Here is an 18,941-nt window from a genome sequence, read left to right as displayed (position 1 = left end):
ATTTCTACACAATTAATATAATTTATGTGGAATGCCAATTACAATAGGTATTTCTTTATTGTCAGCTGCAAACTGACAGTAACATACCGCTATTTCAGGCCAGCTCGAGAAAGCAACATCTCCCTCATCAGCATCCCCTGGAAATCCATTATCACCTGATTCCATGTCATCATCATCAAAGCCGCTGCCTTCAGCTGCTGCTGACAGCTGAATGACAATCTACACAAAAGGTATTGCAAACAAATTAGATTAGGTGATAACTGAGCACTCTCATGGTTATTATTTTCTACTCTCTTCAGAACAATGCAAAGGCCAAAAGAAGAGCACCAGCTAAGCAGATAGTGAAAGCATGTCTTATACAGCCTTGTGCTGAGCATGTAGGATATGTAGCTTATATTTAGAGAATGCTCCTTAGTCTTTTTTCCAAAATTCAGAGCCAGCAGAGACACCAGTCTGGGTGTTGGTGTCTGAATGAGCAGCCTAGAATTTCTGTTCTATTTCTGGTATTTCTATAACCAACATTAAAAAAAGAAATGGCTTTCTGAAGTGATTTTTTTGCAACTTAGCTTTCCTTAATGCACTCAGGAAAAAAAATATCACTAAAAGTGTTAGGTCATTAAAGGATTTTCTGCTCTGTCACTTGTGGGTTTTTTCAGAGATGTAAACCCAAAAACATTATGTCCCTTCTTCATTTTTCCCATGTTTTTCACTAAATTTATATTGAATTCTGACCTTTTTTTTTCCCCTGCAATCCTTTGCACAGTTCTCCATTACTTCACCTGCAAATTCCTGGTTTTGTTTTCCAGTGTTCTGCATTCTGTTTCACTATGCCTTGTGGCTACTCAGCTAGTTTCCTCCCTTTCAGGACTTCAACATTTTTCTTTGACATAGAGCAACTGCTAAAAAGTTACATATACACACCCTTTGACACTCCACTGGAGGGTGTTTATTTTTTAGAAGTAATGCTCCCAAATTCTGAAAAATATCTTATGTGATTTGGAGTTCAAGTGCATAGCCAAGACTATTAAAAGACATGATAGAGAAAAGAGAGGAGGTAAATGACCATTTTAGTTTGGGCCATAGCATAATATAGGAACAATGACAGTATTTAGCTCCACACAAGTGCTGCTCTGTAGTGTGCTGATGATTCTATCCACAGCCTTGGTTTGGGACTGTTTCTGAAGTTAGATGGTACCACCTCATCACTGTAGAATGGTTTTAACCAGGCAAGGTCAGACCAGATTGCCTTAGCTGTGTTTGGGTTGGACCACTGGCTTTTCCTCATTTGCCAAGGTTACTTCTATGTACTGGAAAGCTCGGCAAGAGGAATGTGTCATTACTTTCCAACCCAGATTAGCTACACTGTACTCAGGATCCCAAGCTGAGCCAGTGTGGAAGCAGTTGCTTACAATCTAACTGTGCTCCTTTGCATCATCACTCATGTGCAAGTACACAAGAGTCCCTTCATCATACACATCAACAGATAGAAAATATAAATGCACATTATAAGAGAGAAGCATGTGTAAGTAATGTATTTTCCTCGTATTTTAAAAGCCTTTTCCACACCCAATTTTAGAAGAAAAAATTTTCACTTAATTTAGCATTCAAATTGAATGGTATTACTTTGCACAATCTCAAGAACTCATTCCCATTCCTCCTTACAGTAGTACTGCTTATGTATGGATGCATCAAAGCTGCACAAAGAAGGCTGGTACAACTTCTCTGAGGAGGGTACAGATAGCCCACAATGTGCAACCGTGCAGTTTTGTAAAAAGTATTTAACTCCAACTCCTCCTTTTTCCTTCAGGATACTATTTGACCACAGGAACATAATCAATATGCAGCCTTCATACCTCCTTAAATACAGGGACTGTGGCTGCAACAAGGTTTGAGTTAGACAGAAAAGATCAGGACACCTCCTTTTCACTAAGACCAAAGCTAACTACAACGGCTTCCTTGTACTTCCGTGATGTGCGTGCAGAAGGTGGATCCCCCTTGTACAATACTCACAGAGTTAAAATAAACAATCTTGTTCAAGATATATGCTGTGCGAGTCCCACATTTGTTCAGCGCAGACTCCAAAATGAAATGGGTCCCGTTCATCCTGGCTCTGCAGGAGTGATCCAGCAGCGACAGCTCCGTCCGAGTGTAGCCGCTGGCCTGAAACAAAGGCGCTTTGTAAGAGGCTGGAACACAATTGTGCTCAGCTCTTGCTTGAAGTGCAGTTCAGAATGCTGTTCATGACTGCTCAGAGGAGGAAGTGAAGATCATTGTGCTGACATCCAGGGAAGGTCACCCTCAAAATGCCGTTACACATGACAGACAGGGAATAAATGTAACATGGAACAAAGGAAACAACAGGTTCATTATTAATCTGCTGATTAATAATGCTGACTCTGGTCTGAAATGAGCTAAAAATGCTGTCTGTACCCAGCTCTCTTCCAAAATCCAAATAGACACAAGCAACCTGGCACAGCTGGTAGATAGTAAAGACAGATCTGTTTAGTTCTGACATTGCTATCAAAAGCAGCTTCTTTGTACTTTGGAAATTAAAAACAGACTAATGGTTGAGCACAGTTTTGATAGAAACAACCACAAAAAGCTTAGTAATAAATCCCTCCAAAAACCATCAGGTTGTCATGGAGAGGAAATACGATTCCAAGTTAAGGCAAAGAATATCTACAGTATACTTTCCTCACCAAATTATTTCTGGGGGTTGGGTGGTGACAGCTGTAGATCTTAGAATGTTTATTTTTTCAAGAAAATTGCAAATAAAATGGTCTGCCTAAAAAAAGCCTACCCAATTTTGAAATTAAGATAGCACACCAACCTGCAGAGAGTCTTTTTCTACAGCTACTGTCATGACTTTGTCATCACACTTTATTGACAGGGCCATATCAGCACTGCCCTGAACCTCTTCTGGTTCTTTATGTTTTGAGAGGGAATGTCCAAAGTCATGATTTATTAATGTATCTACTGAATGCCTGGCTGGGAAGATTTCTTCTCCCACTGTATCATGTCTTCCTCTGTTAATGTGAAATGGAAAAGTCGGGCCGTCACTTAAGGCTGGATTCTTTGGAGCAGGCAGTGGGTTAACACCCAGCAATTCTGTCAGCTCTGGAGGGAGGGAATGGTCTTCTTCATCATTCATCTCTTCTGAAAAATGAAGACAAAAAATGCCCACATTAGTTTATTAGATATTTTTCCTAAAAAGTATCCAGAATCAATAATTTTAATTTAAAAAAATATCCAGAAAGGAAGCTCCTGAAGGACATCCAAAACAGCATCTTTGTACTTGTCAGGTAACTAGCCACAACTCCTTGAACTAAAGGTTTAGTTATTACTGAGGCATATTTAGTCCCTGCTAAAAGTCTTCCTCACTAAGAGCTGAAAATAAACTTTGAGGAGTGGACCTATTATATGCAAAAGAACATCAGAGGTAAAAGAAACATCACACTCATCAAATATACTATTTTAGTGCTGCTGAAATAGCCTGAGTGCAAATCATTGGGTGAAATTACCTGTATCTTCAAGTTGCAGATGAAATCTGTTTGCAACAGGAGCCTTTGTGTAGGAAGTAACTGGACTATAGTTATGCTCATAAGCCCACTTGATCAAACTCTCATGCGACGAGGGAATATCAGGTACTACTGATTTACTCATAGTCATGGATCGTTCTGTTTCCTTTCCAAACCCAACACTATTTGATGTCTGCAAATAAAGAAAAACTTGGTTCATGATTACCATTTAAGGATACTTAAAAGAGAATATTAACACTTATTGAACCTGTTTTTCTACTCTCTTTTACTCTATTAAATAAACAGCAAACTGAGGACCCTCATTTGTATAATGCCATGCTTTTTTCAAAGCTGAATTGAAATTACTTCTGAGGTTAGGAGAACTCAAAATGACAACTGATTTTTCAAATGTTCCCTTTCTCTCTTTTATGAGAGCATTACTTCAGCTGCATAAGGGAAAACCTTTGTTCAAATGAGCGTTACTGAAAGGCAAAACAGCCTGCTCATGAAGTAGGGCTGATACCAGCTAATGCTTTAAAGTCAGCTGACATCAAGGATAGGCTGTGTCTAAATGAGCTTCATCCTAGAAATGCAGTGCGCCTCCTGTAAATTGTTGATTATGTTAAACAGGATTGAACTAAATGCTTAATAGAGTGGTTAGTGAGAGCATGCACATTTATGCATGGTGGGACTGCTTAAAAAACAACATATACTTTCTGCATACAGAAAAATTTAAGGTTCAATTAACAAGTTTTACAAAAATCGATACAGCAAACTCATAAATGCACTTGCATGGTTAATTTTCCTAATTATTAGAAAATTAAAAATAATGACTCAAGATTTGGCCATGGAATACAGATGAGTCACACAGTCTGTTAGTTTCCATTTTCCGGTAAATGTTTTGGTTACTTTCAAATTTTCTTGTCCAAACGGACAAATGACAGGAATATAGCAAGTATCTCTCACTGCAAGGGGGGCAGTTAGAAAATATTAACAGGTATTACACTTGAAGTTGAATTTAAGTGCTTGGCATCTTTAACATGTATTCATACAAAGCTAAAGAGATATATATTTATTTTTACACTCAAAACACTACTATTATCACTATAACAATGACATCAATGATGCAGAACAAGCTGAACATAGAAGCTGATGGAAAGGCATGATGACCCACTTTTCAACGATTTTTGCAAAGCAATTGAATTGCACTTTCTAATGCAGCTGACACCATGGAATGTTCCAGAAACACTTTCATTTCCGTGCTCAATTATCTTCTCCATCCTATAGGCTGCATTTTTTTTTCATGCCCATTGTTTTTCCTTGAATCTTAAACCTCTTTCACTCTAGAGCACCAGAAGACTGACTGTTGAGGTCTCTTTTAGGTAATGGTCATATGGACAAGCTACACAGGTCACAGATCTTGGCCACACTTCACCTGACATCAGAAAAAATTTCTGAACAAAGTAGTGAATAGAGCATGTGGAGAGACCTGATGGAATTGCATAGTTTACCTTCAGTTCCCTCACTCATTTCTCCACAGAGAACCAGTTCTGCAGCCTTCAAATATTTGCAGCTTCACAATAAAGACAATTTTAGGTGCAGAGTGTCTGGTCTGAGGATACTGTTACTACAGTTATCAACGACCAGCAAAGCCCACTGAAAATTAGAAACAAAAATGGAGCAAGAGGTACTGTAATTTTAGTGCCTTATTACTGTGTTCGATCAACTAATCTTTGGTCTTCAACAGATGCAAATCTGGACATGACTGATCACACATTTTCTTTTTACCACAGCTTTAACTGGTTGGAATTTTTATGCTATCCCACCTTTGCTGTATCTCCCTCTCAGCTTTCCTTTATTTTTCTATCAGGAGGAGACAGCTGAACAAATATTACCCCAGAATTTTACTGTCCCAACTGCCACCCTACACTTCCAGGGTTTGTTTATACCGCTCCACTCCACACTAAGCCTGTAAATGTTCAATCCTGCATCGCCTCCATGAACAAAACTCAGAACTGGGGCTTGCAGGAGCAGCCCTTGCTTCACTTGCCTGCTCTCCCAACACCTCCACACACAGTGTTTGAAACCAGGCAACCAGAGCCTCCCCAGCGCACTCAGAATAGAGAGACACCACTTCTGAAAGCGGTGGGCAGTTGCTCTCACAAAAAGAACAGTCCCTCCAAGCTTTCAAAACCCTCACAGGGTTCTGTGCATTTCCCATCTCTCACTCTTCATCCCTCAACACACTTACATTCTTTCTGCAACTTCACTGCGCAATTCCCAGCTTTGCAAAGGGACCCTGAATCCAAAGGAAGCGACGTGGCCAGCAGCCTGCAAGCCCAGAGCCACACGAGCATGGCCTGGGGGCTGCTCCTGCACGCAGGAGTGAGACTCAGCCTGGGAGCAAAGCACTGCACGTACACTTTGTGCAATTACTTTACCTAAATTATTCTCATTTTACTCGGGTTTGTACACATCCGCTTTCAGAGTTTCAAGGAACAGCAAGCTGGGAGATGAGCTACATGACCCACAACATCTTTCTCATTTTTTGACTGTGAACTTAGACCTCAACAACTCACAGTCCTGGGTTTGAGGCAGCTTAGCACTAACCTTTCCCTCTCAGTTTGCCAATCCCCTCAAGACAATTCTGATTCATACTGAGGGCAAGAAGTTGGGAAAACTGAAGTGCATGAAACTGCTTCAACTACTAAAAAGAACATTGTGAAACATTACCTAATTGCTTAGTAACGTTTTTATGCATTGTCTAAATTTGGGCTTGGAAAGGCCTTCAGTTTAATAGAGATATAAAGACAGCCTAAATGCTGCAAATACAGGCTTTTTAATGACATGGGGGAGTTTAGTTCCCTCCATCCTCTCTAAATAAAGGAGAACAGACACATATGCCAAAAAATTAAGCACCTACATAAATAAAGCAGTAAAGCAAACAGTTACTCACAAATCCTAACATAAATACAAAGTCTTTTATATACTGAAACTTCCATATGTATTTTATATATTACTTCCTCTTTTTGTTAATCTAAGTAAAATAATTACCTTCTGCCACTCCCTACAGAAGGAATTTTTAATTATACTTTTTACTTATACTTTCAATAATTAATGAAGAAGAATTTAAAAAGTAATTGCAGTTTGTTTTTCTATATTCAAGTACAGCATTTCAGAAATTTTAAAATCCTGTAGAAATCTCTCCCTGAAAATTGATCATTCATAAAGTGATAGCTTCATAGACATGAAATATGGTACCTATGTCCAAGTATGGAGTGAACTAAAGCACAGTTCTTTATCCTGTGGAAGTAGACCCATGTGGGCCTAAATATATAGTGGTGAATTTTGTGTAGTAACTTTGAAGTCAAGCATTGTTTTTTTGCCCTTCTGCTTACAAGAGTGGTAATCCTTGACAACTAACCTTGACCTATCTCTTTAAGGACTGATTATTTAGAACCCACAGAATGACCAGAACACCCTTTCCTGTCTGTAAGATAAATATGTGTCAGCAACGAAAAGGGAATTTCATCATCCACCCTAGATAATTTTTCCATTCAATTTTCTGAGCAACACCAACATTTTTTTTTCCTTTCGTTTCCTTCTCTCTCAAAATATAGCATGAGATCCTGCCTACCCATTTGTCCTTTTAGGAGATTTACATCAATCAGCCTCTGGATCCTGTCAGAAAGCTATTCAGCAAAGTAAAATCCCCATAAATACAGAGAGCTGGAGTTTGAAAATATAACTGAATTATAGCAAAACTGCGAATCAGGAGGCCACTGCATGGTCCTGAGCAAAGACTCAGCTCAACTGTACAATGTGCCCTTAACTGATCACTTAAGACACAAATAGGCCACACATTTATTGGCTGCACAATCTGTATCCAATTATATTTATTTATTTCAGAGCAAGAGAACACACATTTTCTTAAAAGAAATGGTGCTGAGCCACAAAGCCTGTACAAAAAATCAATGTGAACCAGCATCTCCAGTAATTTTAAAAGTTTAGCTTTAAAAGTTTAACTTTTTAAAAACTTATTATTTGCAGTCTGAGAGATGAGACCAATTAGACCAAGCATTTACTGGGGACAGAAGTACTGGCAGGGAATAGGAATAGATACTACTACAACCACAAGCAGGAAAAAAAGTTTCCACTTCTAAAGGGACGTGGGAGTGTGCTGTGTATCCAGTATTATCCACTCTGCACTCACAGGCCTTGTTCCAACTTCTGAGATGAACCTGTGGATCCACTCACCAAATTAACAGTAAAAAGAGAAATGAACATCCAACTTTGTGTTTAGGGTACTTCAACAGAAGTCGAAAAGACATAGACCCTAAATCCTTGCACTAACCACCTGGCTTCTGAGACGTGTTGATCTGTTTAATAGCTCACATATTAAAAGCTATCGAGAAAAAAGTTTCCATATTTACTCCCTGACATGCAGTAATAATTAAAAAAAGCAATTAAGAGAAAACATTCAGAAATCAATATGGTCTGATACTATATCACATTTAAATGGATCCTATACTGTTGTAGTGTAATATCTCTCAAAAAATAAAGGTGCCTTAACTTACAATCACTTCCAGCTTTCCCTGGACATCATGAGACTTGATAACCCAATTGACAGACTTTCTACACTTGAGGATAAGGACGACATCTCTGACAAGTCTGGCGCCTGGTTGAGATGGTTTAATGTCAACAATTATATCCACCTGGAGAGCACTGTATGTGGAAAATAGAAAGTTAGAACAGAATGCCAGAAATTTTCAGCTATCAACCTTCTTCCAATCCATCATGTTTCCACTGTCTGGCCAGCTGATTAAAATGCTGGATATTATCCCAGGCAACACAGCATGTGCAAAACACATTGTTATTCCATATATGCTTAAGTGATTTTGCATAACAATGGAAACAAGTACTTTTTTAAACAGTATTTTTGTCTCTTATTTACAAGAAGTGTGCTATTCATTTCAGCTATTATTTAGAGCAGGTAAGTTATATGACTAGCAGGTTGCTTTATAAAATAAACACTGTGTTTTTTTCTGTGACAGTGCCTAAATATAGCTGTTTCAGTTTCCTCTGGCCATAACTGTATTAAAACTCAATACCTTAAAAAAGCAAAAAGACAAATTAGGTAGGTTAACAGAAACACACACACACACAAAAACCCAAACCCAAACCAAACCACAAATACTGTTTCGGGGGATGTCTCTGCTTATGCAGTTAAACTGCAGAAATTACTTTGCTCAGGATCTTGCGTGTGTTGAGGAATTAAGCAGTGTATTCAGTTTCCAATACTTCTGGATATATACTTACGCTAAAAATCAAAAAATCCAGATGTCCAGCCTGCTGCTTGCTGGAAAATAGATGAACACTGCCTAGCTTTTCAAGACCTCAGTAAAATAAGCAAATGAGCAGAGCAAAAGGGTTTGTACCCATCAATAGCATCTTGTCATGCAAAATACCAATTCAACAGAAAAACCTGGACTTCCAGACCATCTTATGGGGCCACACATCACAAGAACGTGCTCATCCCCAAGTAACAGGTTCCAACTAATATTCAGCACTGAGGCTTAGTGTATTTTGGGAGCTTTGTTTCCTCCCCTGCAGTTTTACACATGCCCACCTCAGCTTCTGTATGTTTCTTTGGGGATTTAAACTTTGTAAAGACAACTGTGGATAACACACAAAACTAAGAGCAAAGTTGCTCAACAATTTTTTTACTTCAAGTAACAAAATATTTAAACATTTTGCAGTATTTTCATCTGAAAAACAAATTCCTATTGTACTATCATCCAAAGTCAAAAGCCCAGTGGGCCTGGAATTTGGGTTGTCATTGCATAACACTACAAGGGGGTTAGAATGATGTTGATGCTGATCAGTTTTATTCAGGATGGGGCTGCAACTCACACCACACAGAAGCAAATCATTCGGGGTTACCTACTCCACTTTCACTACATCTCAGCATGTCCTTACTCTCCCCAAGTTGTTTGGCAAGAATAGTCAGGCTCTGGATTCAACATCTTGCAATGAGACAAATATCCTTTTTACAAAGGCCTCTCCTCCCACCCCCATCTGCCTGTGTGATTTTCTCATTAGGGGTAGGAGGTGCTCATGTAACTGCCTGAGGATCATGACTGGACCGTGCTGGATATTCAGTGTCAGCAGTAAGCAGACAGGATTTTAATGCTACCTTATCTTTGATGAAATTGTAACCATCTCCATTTAACAGCAAATTTCTGTTCTAGCAACCATATTCACCACTTGGGAAGAGTGCTTAACCTCCCAAAGGTACCTTTAACAATTCAGGTGATCCTCATAATGCATAGACAGAGTTATTCCCTAAACACTAGTTAAAACTTTTTTGGTCAGCGGACCACAGTCATTAACGTTTCTGGCAATTATCAAACTTTCCCTTAAACTGGAAACTTGACAGAAAATACTATCATGAACCTTCAGACCAATGGTGGAACAATTACTACAGACTGCAGATCACTTGCAACCTCTGGACTCCTTCTTGGGAGCCACTGCCCCAGGCTTTGCTGCCAACCATTCTACCAGTGACAGGTCAAGATTACTTTCAACCTTTCTCCTCCTCATACATTGGTCTAACCTTAAACCCTCTCAGTCAGATGCTGCCCTTACTGATAGTTCCTATTCACCTTATTCTTGGGAAAACTTGATTGACTGAGCAAGAAGGGGGACAGGATATGGCCCATACAAACTGTGCTTTGCAGTCTTGTTCACAAAGATCCTGTGATTATGAAGCAGAATCCAAAATCTTTACATACTGAAGAACTGATGTCTAGGGCAAAGTACTGAAGTCCAAGCTTTTCTTGTAAGCACGAAATGGTTATTTTCAGATGATCTTCAACAGACAGATGAAATCTTTAGTTATGATTTCAAACATTTTTAGTCTATTCAGATAATACTTTACCTGTTAGGATTGGAATTTGGAGTGCTTAGTTCAATGATATGAACTTCTCTTTCTTGGACTAAGCTAGACACAAGGCACCCCTCTGCTGGTTTTGGCTGTAGGTATCCCGCAAGGTAATTTAAAGAGAGAAAATTCTTTTTAATGTTGCATAAGGGAGGAAAAACTTGATCTGGAGACAGAAAAAAAAGAAAGCACATGTACCTTTAAACACAGATATCAGCTTGTATGTATGGATGCAAAATAGCTAACAGCTTAAATGTATGTATGTACTGCACCTGCTTCAGTGTGGCACTATATTGCTGAAAGGTATACCTATTATTTTTTATAAGCATGACAAATCAACATCATATTGATGCTGCAGTAACACATCCCATTTCTAACATAAAATATATACTTCTAAACTGAACAGCTTCTATTTCTGGATTTAAACATTTAATGAAAGAAAATCCCTACAACGAAAAAATCTGAAAACAATACTGAAGGAAAAATTTTTCAAAATTAAAAAAATACATTTAATTTGTTTCTTGTGTCTTTAAAAGAGACTTGTTTCTTTTGCAATTTACTCAGAAAGCTTTTGTGATCAATTCCTTCTCCTGGTGGAAAATGCTTTATTCTTGTTATTATAAACTTACCATATTTAAAATACCACAGAAAGTACTTTCCATTTCCTTGCTCAATCTATTTCCCTATATATTGTGTAGTCAGAGTCAGTGCTGTCTAGAAATACTGCAGTTCTCTTGTGCATGGAAAACTAAATACAGCCAAAAAATGATGAAGTTTGTTGTTGATAATAAGGAAGTCTGATCATAATACCCATAACTGAAAAGATGAAATTCTAGCTTAGATGTACAATCTGTCTTTTGGTTTTAACTGCTTAGTTGATCAAGAGCATTGTGTACAGTGCAAACTATAAAAACCAGTCACTTGGTATGACGTTCTCATGCACAGTTTATATTGCTATACCTTAAGAAACAGCATTTCCATTGAAAATCAAGTATACTCTGCATTTCTGAGATAGCTTTACATATGAATTGTCATAATACACAGAAGGACTAAGTATCATGTTCAAACACACCAAGTTCTGTAAGAAGATAATTCTAAATGGCTGGCTTTTGGACCGCTGCTTTACAAGAAAGACTTCCTATTAAGGTCAGCAGAAAGCTTAAAAAAAGTCCAAAACCAAATAGCATGCATTGTGCACACAAAACTGTGCACAAAATCTTGAAAACTTAGCTGAGACCATGTGCTCCCTAAATGAGCACCGAAATGTCATCTCTGAAGTGCATTTGTGTGTGCTACACGATTTTGCAAGAGGAACCAGAGGCTCCTGTAACCCTGGCCTCTACAGGAACCATTAGGGGCATTTCCTCTGATCTTACACAAAGTAGCCTTTGAATATTAACTGTGCTGTCTTCTCTGCAGAACGTACAAAAGCTGTATAAGGCTGTAACTATTCATACAGTCAAAGCAAAGCACTCCTCTAACATCTGGTATGTGCCCTGCCAGATTAGCCTTGAATGCAGCTGAAGTTCTGCCAGCTCCTCCCACAACAGCATAGAATAGAAAATGATCCCAAATGGTCTATGCTGAGCTTGAATTTTTATAGATAGATATATATACACACATACACACACACACACACAGATACTAGGTATTTCCTTAGCTCCTGTACAACACAGTCCAGGCCATAAAACAGCAGCTCCTGAGTACTTTGTGGATAATTACCACACGAGCTATCATTTGCCATTGCAAAGAAATCGGTTCTCGCTCCTGGCACTTCCATTAAGCGCCTCTGGAGCTCTCCAGAACTGCTGCTCTTGCTGCCAGAGGCTCCCCAGTCTGGGCCCCCACTCGATAGCACGCTTTTCCTCTGCAGCAAACTTTAACTCTTATCACTGGCTACTTGACACACAGCCCACAATGAGTTTACTCTCATCCATACCAGTTACCTAAATCTGGGCTGGGACTAAAAAGGGAATGCATTTCATCTTTCTTTGCTCACTACACGTCTTTTCTTCATTAGTTTCGGGGCTGTCTACTTACTTTGGAAAGGACTGCAGGTGTCTGCAACCAATTAAAAACATCACCAAACCAGCCAATAGTCAACTTATGGACTCGGTGCCTCTCTATTCTCCACAGACTCCCAGTAAGGAATCAGACATGAGGTTTGCCTGCAACTCCCTCAGCAGAGGGTCTTCAGCCAGCAGGCCCAGGTGCCGAGGGGCCCCGCTGGCCAGAAGGGATGTGGTGGAGCTGTGCCCCAGTGTCCAGCTGCCACCTCCTTCTCCTCCATGTGCCAGGCTGCCTGGGGGGAGATGGAGCACTGCACACAGGGGTCTGCAGCTTCTGTGGGCAGCACCTCCATTTCACAGATGAGGACAGACACTGGCTGCTCTATTCTGCACAAATTAGGTGTCACCCATAGGTTCTTGGCTAAAAGCTGACTATCTAAGCCTAACATCATGAGGAGGTTTTTGCGAAAATGAGCACTGCTAACCAAGTGTCAGTCACTCTCCAAGACAGGCGCCCTGGGCAGCAGTAGCTGGATTCAGCAATAAAAATCTCATCCAAGCAAAGCTTGCCTTGCAAAGTCTGAGCTGGAGATAACTGAGGTGTTTGCAATTTTCCTCATGCACTCTGATGCCGAGGCTTATTCACGCGTTTCTGCAGTTTGGGAGCCCTTAGCACAACAGAGATCAGAACCTCAATTGCCATTTAAAGGCAGGGTAGGAATGGGATCAGAGAAGGGACTACAGTGGTCTCTGGAAGGAGGATGGAAACTCTCAGCAGTACTCATCCTGCAGCAGGACACACAGCTAAAGCCAGACAATGCAATCATCTATGAGGATTAAACCAAGCAAGCATGGCATGCAGGATATGTGCACATGGTGTGTACAAGCTATAAATTCAGATTCACGATTGAAGCTTCAGCTTCTGCCAGGACAGAAGCACAGTGTTGCCATCTGTAAATGGACTGTACATTTCCCAGTTTAGTTATTATGGCTGACTCATTTTTTTTCTTATTTAGCTAAGAAATGCATTGATATTAGGCTCTCTCCAGGCTAGCACATTTGTCTTGGATTTACACTGGTGATAGTGAGTTAGGTAACATTTAGCTAACTGATAAGCCTTCCTGACTCACTCAATTGTATCTTATTGCAGCATGAGGATTTAAACTGATTTCTGCTGAAAAACATGTACCAAGACCACTTTCACTATGAGCAGTTCTCCTTTCTAGAATCTGACAGTAATTATCACGGCAGTCACTTTGCCATCTCCTTCACTACACAAATCAAGGCAAGAACAAGAACCCCCCTTCCTCCACACCCCCATTCTGGACCCTCAAGGTTCTTGCTGTGCTTACCATTCTTGCAGCATTTATCAGCCACCCTTTAGAATCAACAGGATTCAGACGCACTTGGCCCTGACCCAGTTTGTTAGTGCTCTCAGTTGCCTTTCATTTACAGCTTCAAAAGTGACTTCAGACACCCCTGGCATCAGAAACAGCTTTATTCTATGAAAAATCATCCTTCTTTAGATCTTTTAGTCCTCTGGCTTGCATTTTCTGTTTGTTGTGTTCAGCTACAGACTCCACTTCTAAAATGTTACATCTTCCAGTTTCAGATTTGTCTAACATGAGTGAATCTGAAGTGTAGATTTATATGAACACTGCAATTAAATTCTGTATCCGTCACGTAGCAAGGAACTACTTCATATGTCCACCTATGAGTAATACTAGCAGTGAGTCACAGACTGGCAGCTGAGGGTACCTTACTAAATTGCTTGAGGAGTATAAGTTTTATATGAAAAGCCCCAAATGTACATCAGTATATGCTGTGGTTTGTGAAATCCAGTGATTCTATTGTTCAGTCTGCAGAGAAGTGGACCAGGACCATGTCCCACGTGGTTTCCTCAGAACTCCTTGAATGACTGCTGCAGTTCAGGAACAGACCCTTTCCCCACCCCTGAACATGCATAACCCCCCCATACATGCACATTCATTCTTCTGCCAAGAATTTAAATCAAAATCCAATGCAGTTACAGTTGAGCTGGTTTGTAGGAGCCTTTGCAGGAACTGTCTATTTTGGTTGTCTGCCAAGTTCCATTTTGTGTACTTACTCCTAATTAAATCGTGTTTTAACACACTCTAAAGATGATGCAAAACTCCTCTTTAGCTGCCTGGTTTGATTGGAGATGTGCAAACCAACAAACAAAATTTTATCTGGGTTTTCTTGACATATCTAGTTAAATATTAATCTCTGCAACACAGAGACGACTACTCCCATGCATATGTTCCAAGAGCACCTTAATAAGTTAATAAATTTATTTCTGAATGATTTCCTGGCATTAAAATCCAAGACTGATGCCAAGTAGAACAAAAAAAAAGTCACACAGGGGAATCCTCTACAAATTTGGCAGGATTTGGATAAAACCAACACAGGCATGTTCTGATTTTGGGGGGCAAGCCTCATACGTCAGGAAATCAAATGATCAGATACAGGTGGTTAGGAAAGAATATTTTCTCCACAGAAGGTTTTTGGCTGTTTTTTTTTTTTCTGTAGCCAACTAGTTCAGGTATGCAGGAGTTTCTATAGAAATATTGCAGCAGAGGCTCATATTGTTATGTTGTTCCAACACTGCTCAGCTACAGAGCTACAGCCTGAGCCCTACCCTAATTTGGCCCTGTGAAGTCCCTGAGGAGCTGAAGTCCTCTCCCACCTGCATTAGGCCACCTGATGAACTTGGCATGTAGCAAATCTCCTTGAGATGCAAATACACAAGGATAGACTGAGGCAACTTATTCTGGTGAGGAAAGCAATAATTCTTTGCCTAGAGCAACCTGGGTTCTTATACAAGGATATACTGAAAAAAACCCTGAAATTATTCAGGTCTTTCTAGAAATTACCCCCTACTTCAAGTTTTCCACTTCAGTTCTTCAGATGAATGCACCACATCACCATAAATAGCTGATTTCATTTAAAAGATAAAGCTTTGACTCTTAAGATTCTGAGCAATTGCATCCACATTTATGAGCATAAAATTAGGGCACCAGAATCCATTAAAAGCTGCCTAAATCTAAGGTCTTGTCTTTAGATTTGCTCTTATTTCTCTGCCTTCCCCTTTCATATCACATCTCTTGGAAAACGGTATGTTTAAAGATTAAAATACAAAAAAAGGTGAATTACTACTACAATAAGACTTAATTTCCAGAAGGATCTATCAATTCTGTTGGTCTTGTTTTGGTTTACCTTCTCCTACTTTAATATAGATGTTTCTTGATATTTTAAGTTCAGTGAAAGATGTAACTGCTCCATATTCCTTCTGGGCCCACTGTAGCAGATGTTCATTTTTCTCAGGAAAAAACTTTTCTTCCGTTTCTGCTGACAAGGAGAAATTTCCCTTCTCAAACTGAACAACGGAACCTAAAGACACCTGAAGGGAATAAAAACATATTTTTAATGTGGTACATTTATCCACACAGACAGGGAACAAGTTCAAGCAATGCAATCTGTCACACCCAGATTGGAAGGTGATTATGGCTTATTTCTAACAATGCCTAAATGTCATGTATTTTAACATCTGCATAATGATTCCTTTTTCTGAGATGCTTTTAAAAAGTGAAGTGCCCTTCAGCCCGGGTGGGGTGCACATGGCAGGCTGACAGGGGGCTCTGAGCCACTCTGAAATTGTATTGCTGCAGAAGTGGAACCACAGAGCTGCGAGGGGCATAAACTGTGGGGGCAAAGGGAGGGCTGAAGACAATAGGAAAACTGAGCAGGAGAGAATAAGAAAGTGGTCTGAGAAAATGAAGGCAGCTAAAGACGCAAAGCTCAATAAAACTGGGAACTACTGAAGTAACTCTGAAATCAGAAAGAACATGAGCCCAAGCTCAGTGATACAAAAAGGCCAACCTAGAAACACCAGGTAAGAAAAGAGAAAGGCTAAGAGAAAGAGGAAATCTTTACTGTTCCTTTATTTACAGAAAGTGAGGAAATATTTTAGTCTAATTTACTGTTGCTTTATTTACAGTAAGGAAGGAAATATTTCAAACATACATAAAGCAGTTGAGTTATGCATGTTCAGAAAAATTCTTAAAAATAGGTAATGTTAACTGAGGTCTTGACTGGAAAAGCCAAAAGGTCATTTAAAACAGTCAAAATAGAAAATCAGTAAGCAGAAGTAAACAGCAAACAGGTTATACAGGAAAGCCTGAGATTTTCCAACACAACTTCACTGAAGTGGCAATAACATCATTCAGGATTGGGACCTGCTTCAGCTTGTGTTGGTCTTGAGAGATAAACAAGTCATTCCAGATTTACTACAATGCAACATCAACCCAGCAGCAACTTTTTGACCAGCCTATCCCTACACTTCCAGGACATGTGTCAGCTCTCAAGAGGTCCCTATAGCAAGTGGTGAAAGAGCAGCATTTCTTCATCTGCCCAGCCTTGGGAATCATCACCCACCCACACACTTCACTCTCCCTTCAAGGTGCTTGTGCCTGCATGTCCTACCCACACTGGTCTTCATTAACACTTTCATTAAGACGTAAAACCATCAAGTCAGATATAATCTGTACTTGAGCAAAAGCACAGCAAGGTAAATAAGCTTTCAGGTGTGACAGCATCAGTGAGGATTTCTTCATTTGTATTCCCTGTTGCTTGTTCATGCATAACACGGAGCCCCTACTTCCAGAGCGCTACAGTAGACAAAGCCTCACAAAAGAAGGACCATTACATTTTCTTCTGTTGTCCTCAGAGAACCCTGGGAAGAAGTCAGTGTCACTCTTGCCCTTCTCTCTTCTGTTATCCCATGTGCCTACTAACCCAGATTTCTTTAGTGGAACAAAAGTGCATTTTGTTTTAGCCAACTGAAAAGCCAAAACTACTGATGACTGGAAGACTGCAAAATACATCATAAAAAAATATCATAACAGTTTCTGTCCAGAGTACTATTTACACCTTACAGCAGCATAAAACAAATTATTTTACAGAAGTTATCTAAAGTCAGGTTCCAATTACAGAAATTGACTGACAGTAACCAACTGTTACCTCCCTGGAGCTATTGTTCCCAGCACTATTTCATCAGGGTGATACATACCAATTTGTTCAACACCTACAAAAATATTTGTCAAAGTAGACACATAAATTACATCTTTTGGTACATGTTAAGAATTCCCAAGTGCTTCTCTGTGCTTCCAGCTAGCATTTATTATGCTCATATCACATATTGTCCTCTAAGAGGAAGCTCATATAATTTAGAGTTCAATTTGAGCAGACCTGTCACACAAAACTGCTTAGGAAACCTTTTGCCAGAATAATTTTCAAAGTTTAAACTAACATCTGTTTCAATTCTAAATAATCTTCCTTATTTGTTGTTTTTCATATGACTACCATGAACCATTTCCTGCAAATGAAAAGAAGTCTTTATTCAGTGTAATACAGACTGCACAACATCCTCTCAATACTCTCATACTTCTCAAATAAGAAAGTAAATTCTGTTATTAGAATAAATCCACTACCCCCAAATCTACAATACTAGGAAAGGAGAGCAACAGTTCCATGGTTAACTTTAAAATGTAGTTAAGTAAATAGCATTCACTTTGTAGTTTCAGCACTTAGAAGCAGCTATGCCATGGACTGATTTTACGGGGCATCTCTACGATGCTCCTAACACATGAAATTCTGTGTAAACTAAAATTGTACAGTCTCAAAGGATGGCACTGACAGAGCACAAGGCAGGTCACTCCAGACTGCACACAGAGCACCTCTGAGCAATGCTGTCGTTTATAGCAGAGACATGTGGGACATTTTTGTAGAGCTTTGGCCTAACTAGAAAATCTCCCATGCATGAAAATTGCTGGATTTAAGGACTTAACCAGTGATTATTTTGCAGGAATATTGAATAGATGCTGGCATTCCATTCCCAGAAATGAGTCTACTACAGTTTATCCAATAACTACACTAGTTAGTTTTCATTAACACAACGTTTTTCATGGGTTTTATGGTCAGCATCAGGGTAAGACAGCATCAGTGTATCTTTTAAGACATTTGAGGACAGCATGAGATAAAATATTATTCCTTCTAAAGAACAACCAAAGAAATGCATTATCTTGCAATGATGCATGTTCACTGTATTTTTCATTTGAGCTAGTTAAAAATTTGTTAACAAAATACTTTCCTCCTCAGAACACACTTGAGATTGCATTTATTACTAACTAAAACTTGAAAACCTTTTTCATTATCCTGTGGCATGACAAATGTCTTCCTAAGGGACAGATCCTACCAAAGTTACCAAGTCCTGTGAGGGAGGAACTGACAGACAAAGCAGAGCAGCTAAGAAGTCTGGCACAAGCATCCTCACTAAGTGATCATATAGTAAACATCTTTAAATAAATTTGAAGCTTATAATAATTAATTTTTTAATCACATACTAAAGTCTGTTTGAAATGCTGGTTCCACTAACCAGGTTTTAGAAAGGAC

The 18,941-nt window shown here is 39.3% G+C and overlaps 1 protein-coding gene across 1 annotated transcript in view; it reads right to left on the bottom strand.

Moving 5' to 3' along the window:
* TGFBR3 (transforming growth factor beta receptor 3) overlaps positions 1-18,941 on the bottom strand; it is a 109,269-nt gene that overhangs the window by 20,478 nt on the left and 69,850 nt on the right. Inside the window, exons 5-11 of the mRNA XM_071564987.1 lie at positions 15,708-15,891; positions 10,459-10,627; positions 8,096-8,243; positions 3,522-3,711; positions 2,831-3,156; positions 2,011-2,160; positions 88-219 (exon numbers count right to left, since the gene is read on the bottom strand). Of these exons, the coding sequence (XP_071421088.1) occupies positions 88-219; positions 2,011-2,160; positions 2,831-3,156; positions 3,522-3,711; positions 8,096-8,243; positions 10,459-10,627; positions 15,708-15,891 (1,299 nt within the window). The remainder of the gene's footprint in view (positions 1-87; positions 220-2,010; positions 2,161-2,830; positions 3,157-3,521; positions 3,712-8,095; positions 8,244-10,458; positions 10,628-15,707; positions 15,892-18,941) is intronic.

This window comes from Pithys albifrons, chromosome 10 (genome assembly GCF_047495875.1).
Source record: "Pithys albifrons albifrons isolate INPA30051 chromosome 10, PitAlb_v1, whole genome shotgun sequence".
Classification (NCBI taxonomy): Eukaryota; Metazoa; Chordata; class Aves; order Passeriformes; family Thamnophilidae; genus Pithys; species Pithys albifrons.
The sequence above is the reverse complement of the archived record's forward strand: the minus strand, read 5'-3'. Positions and strand labels throughout refer to the sequence as shown.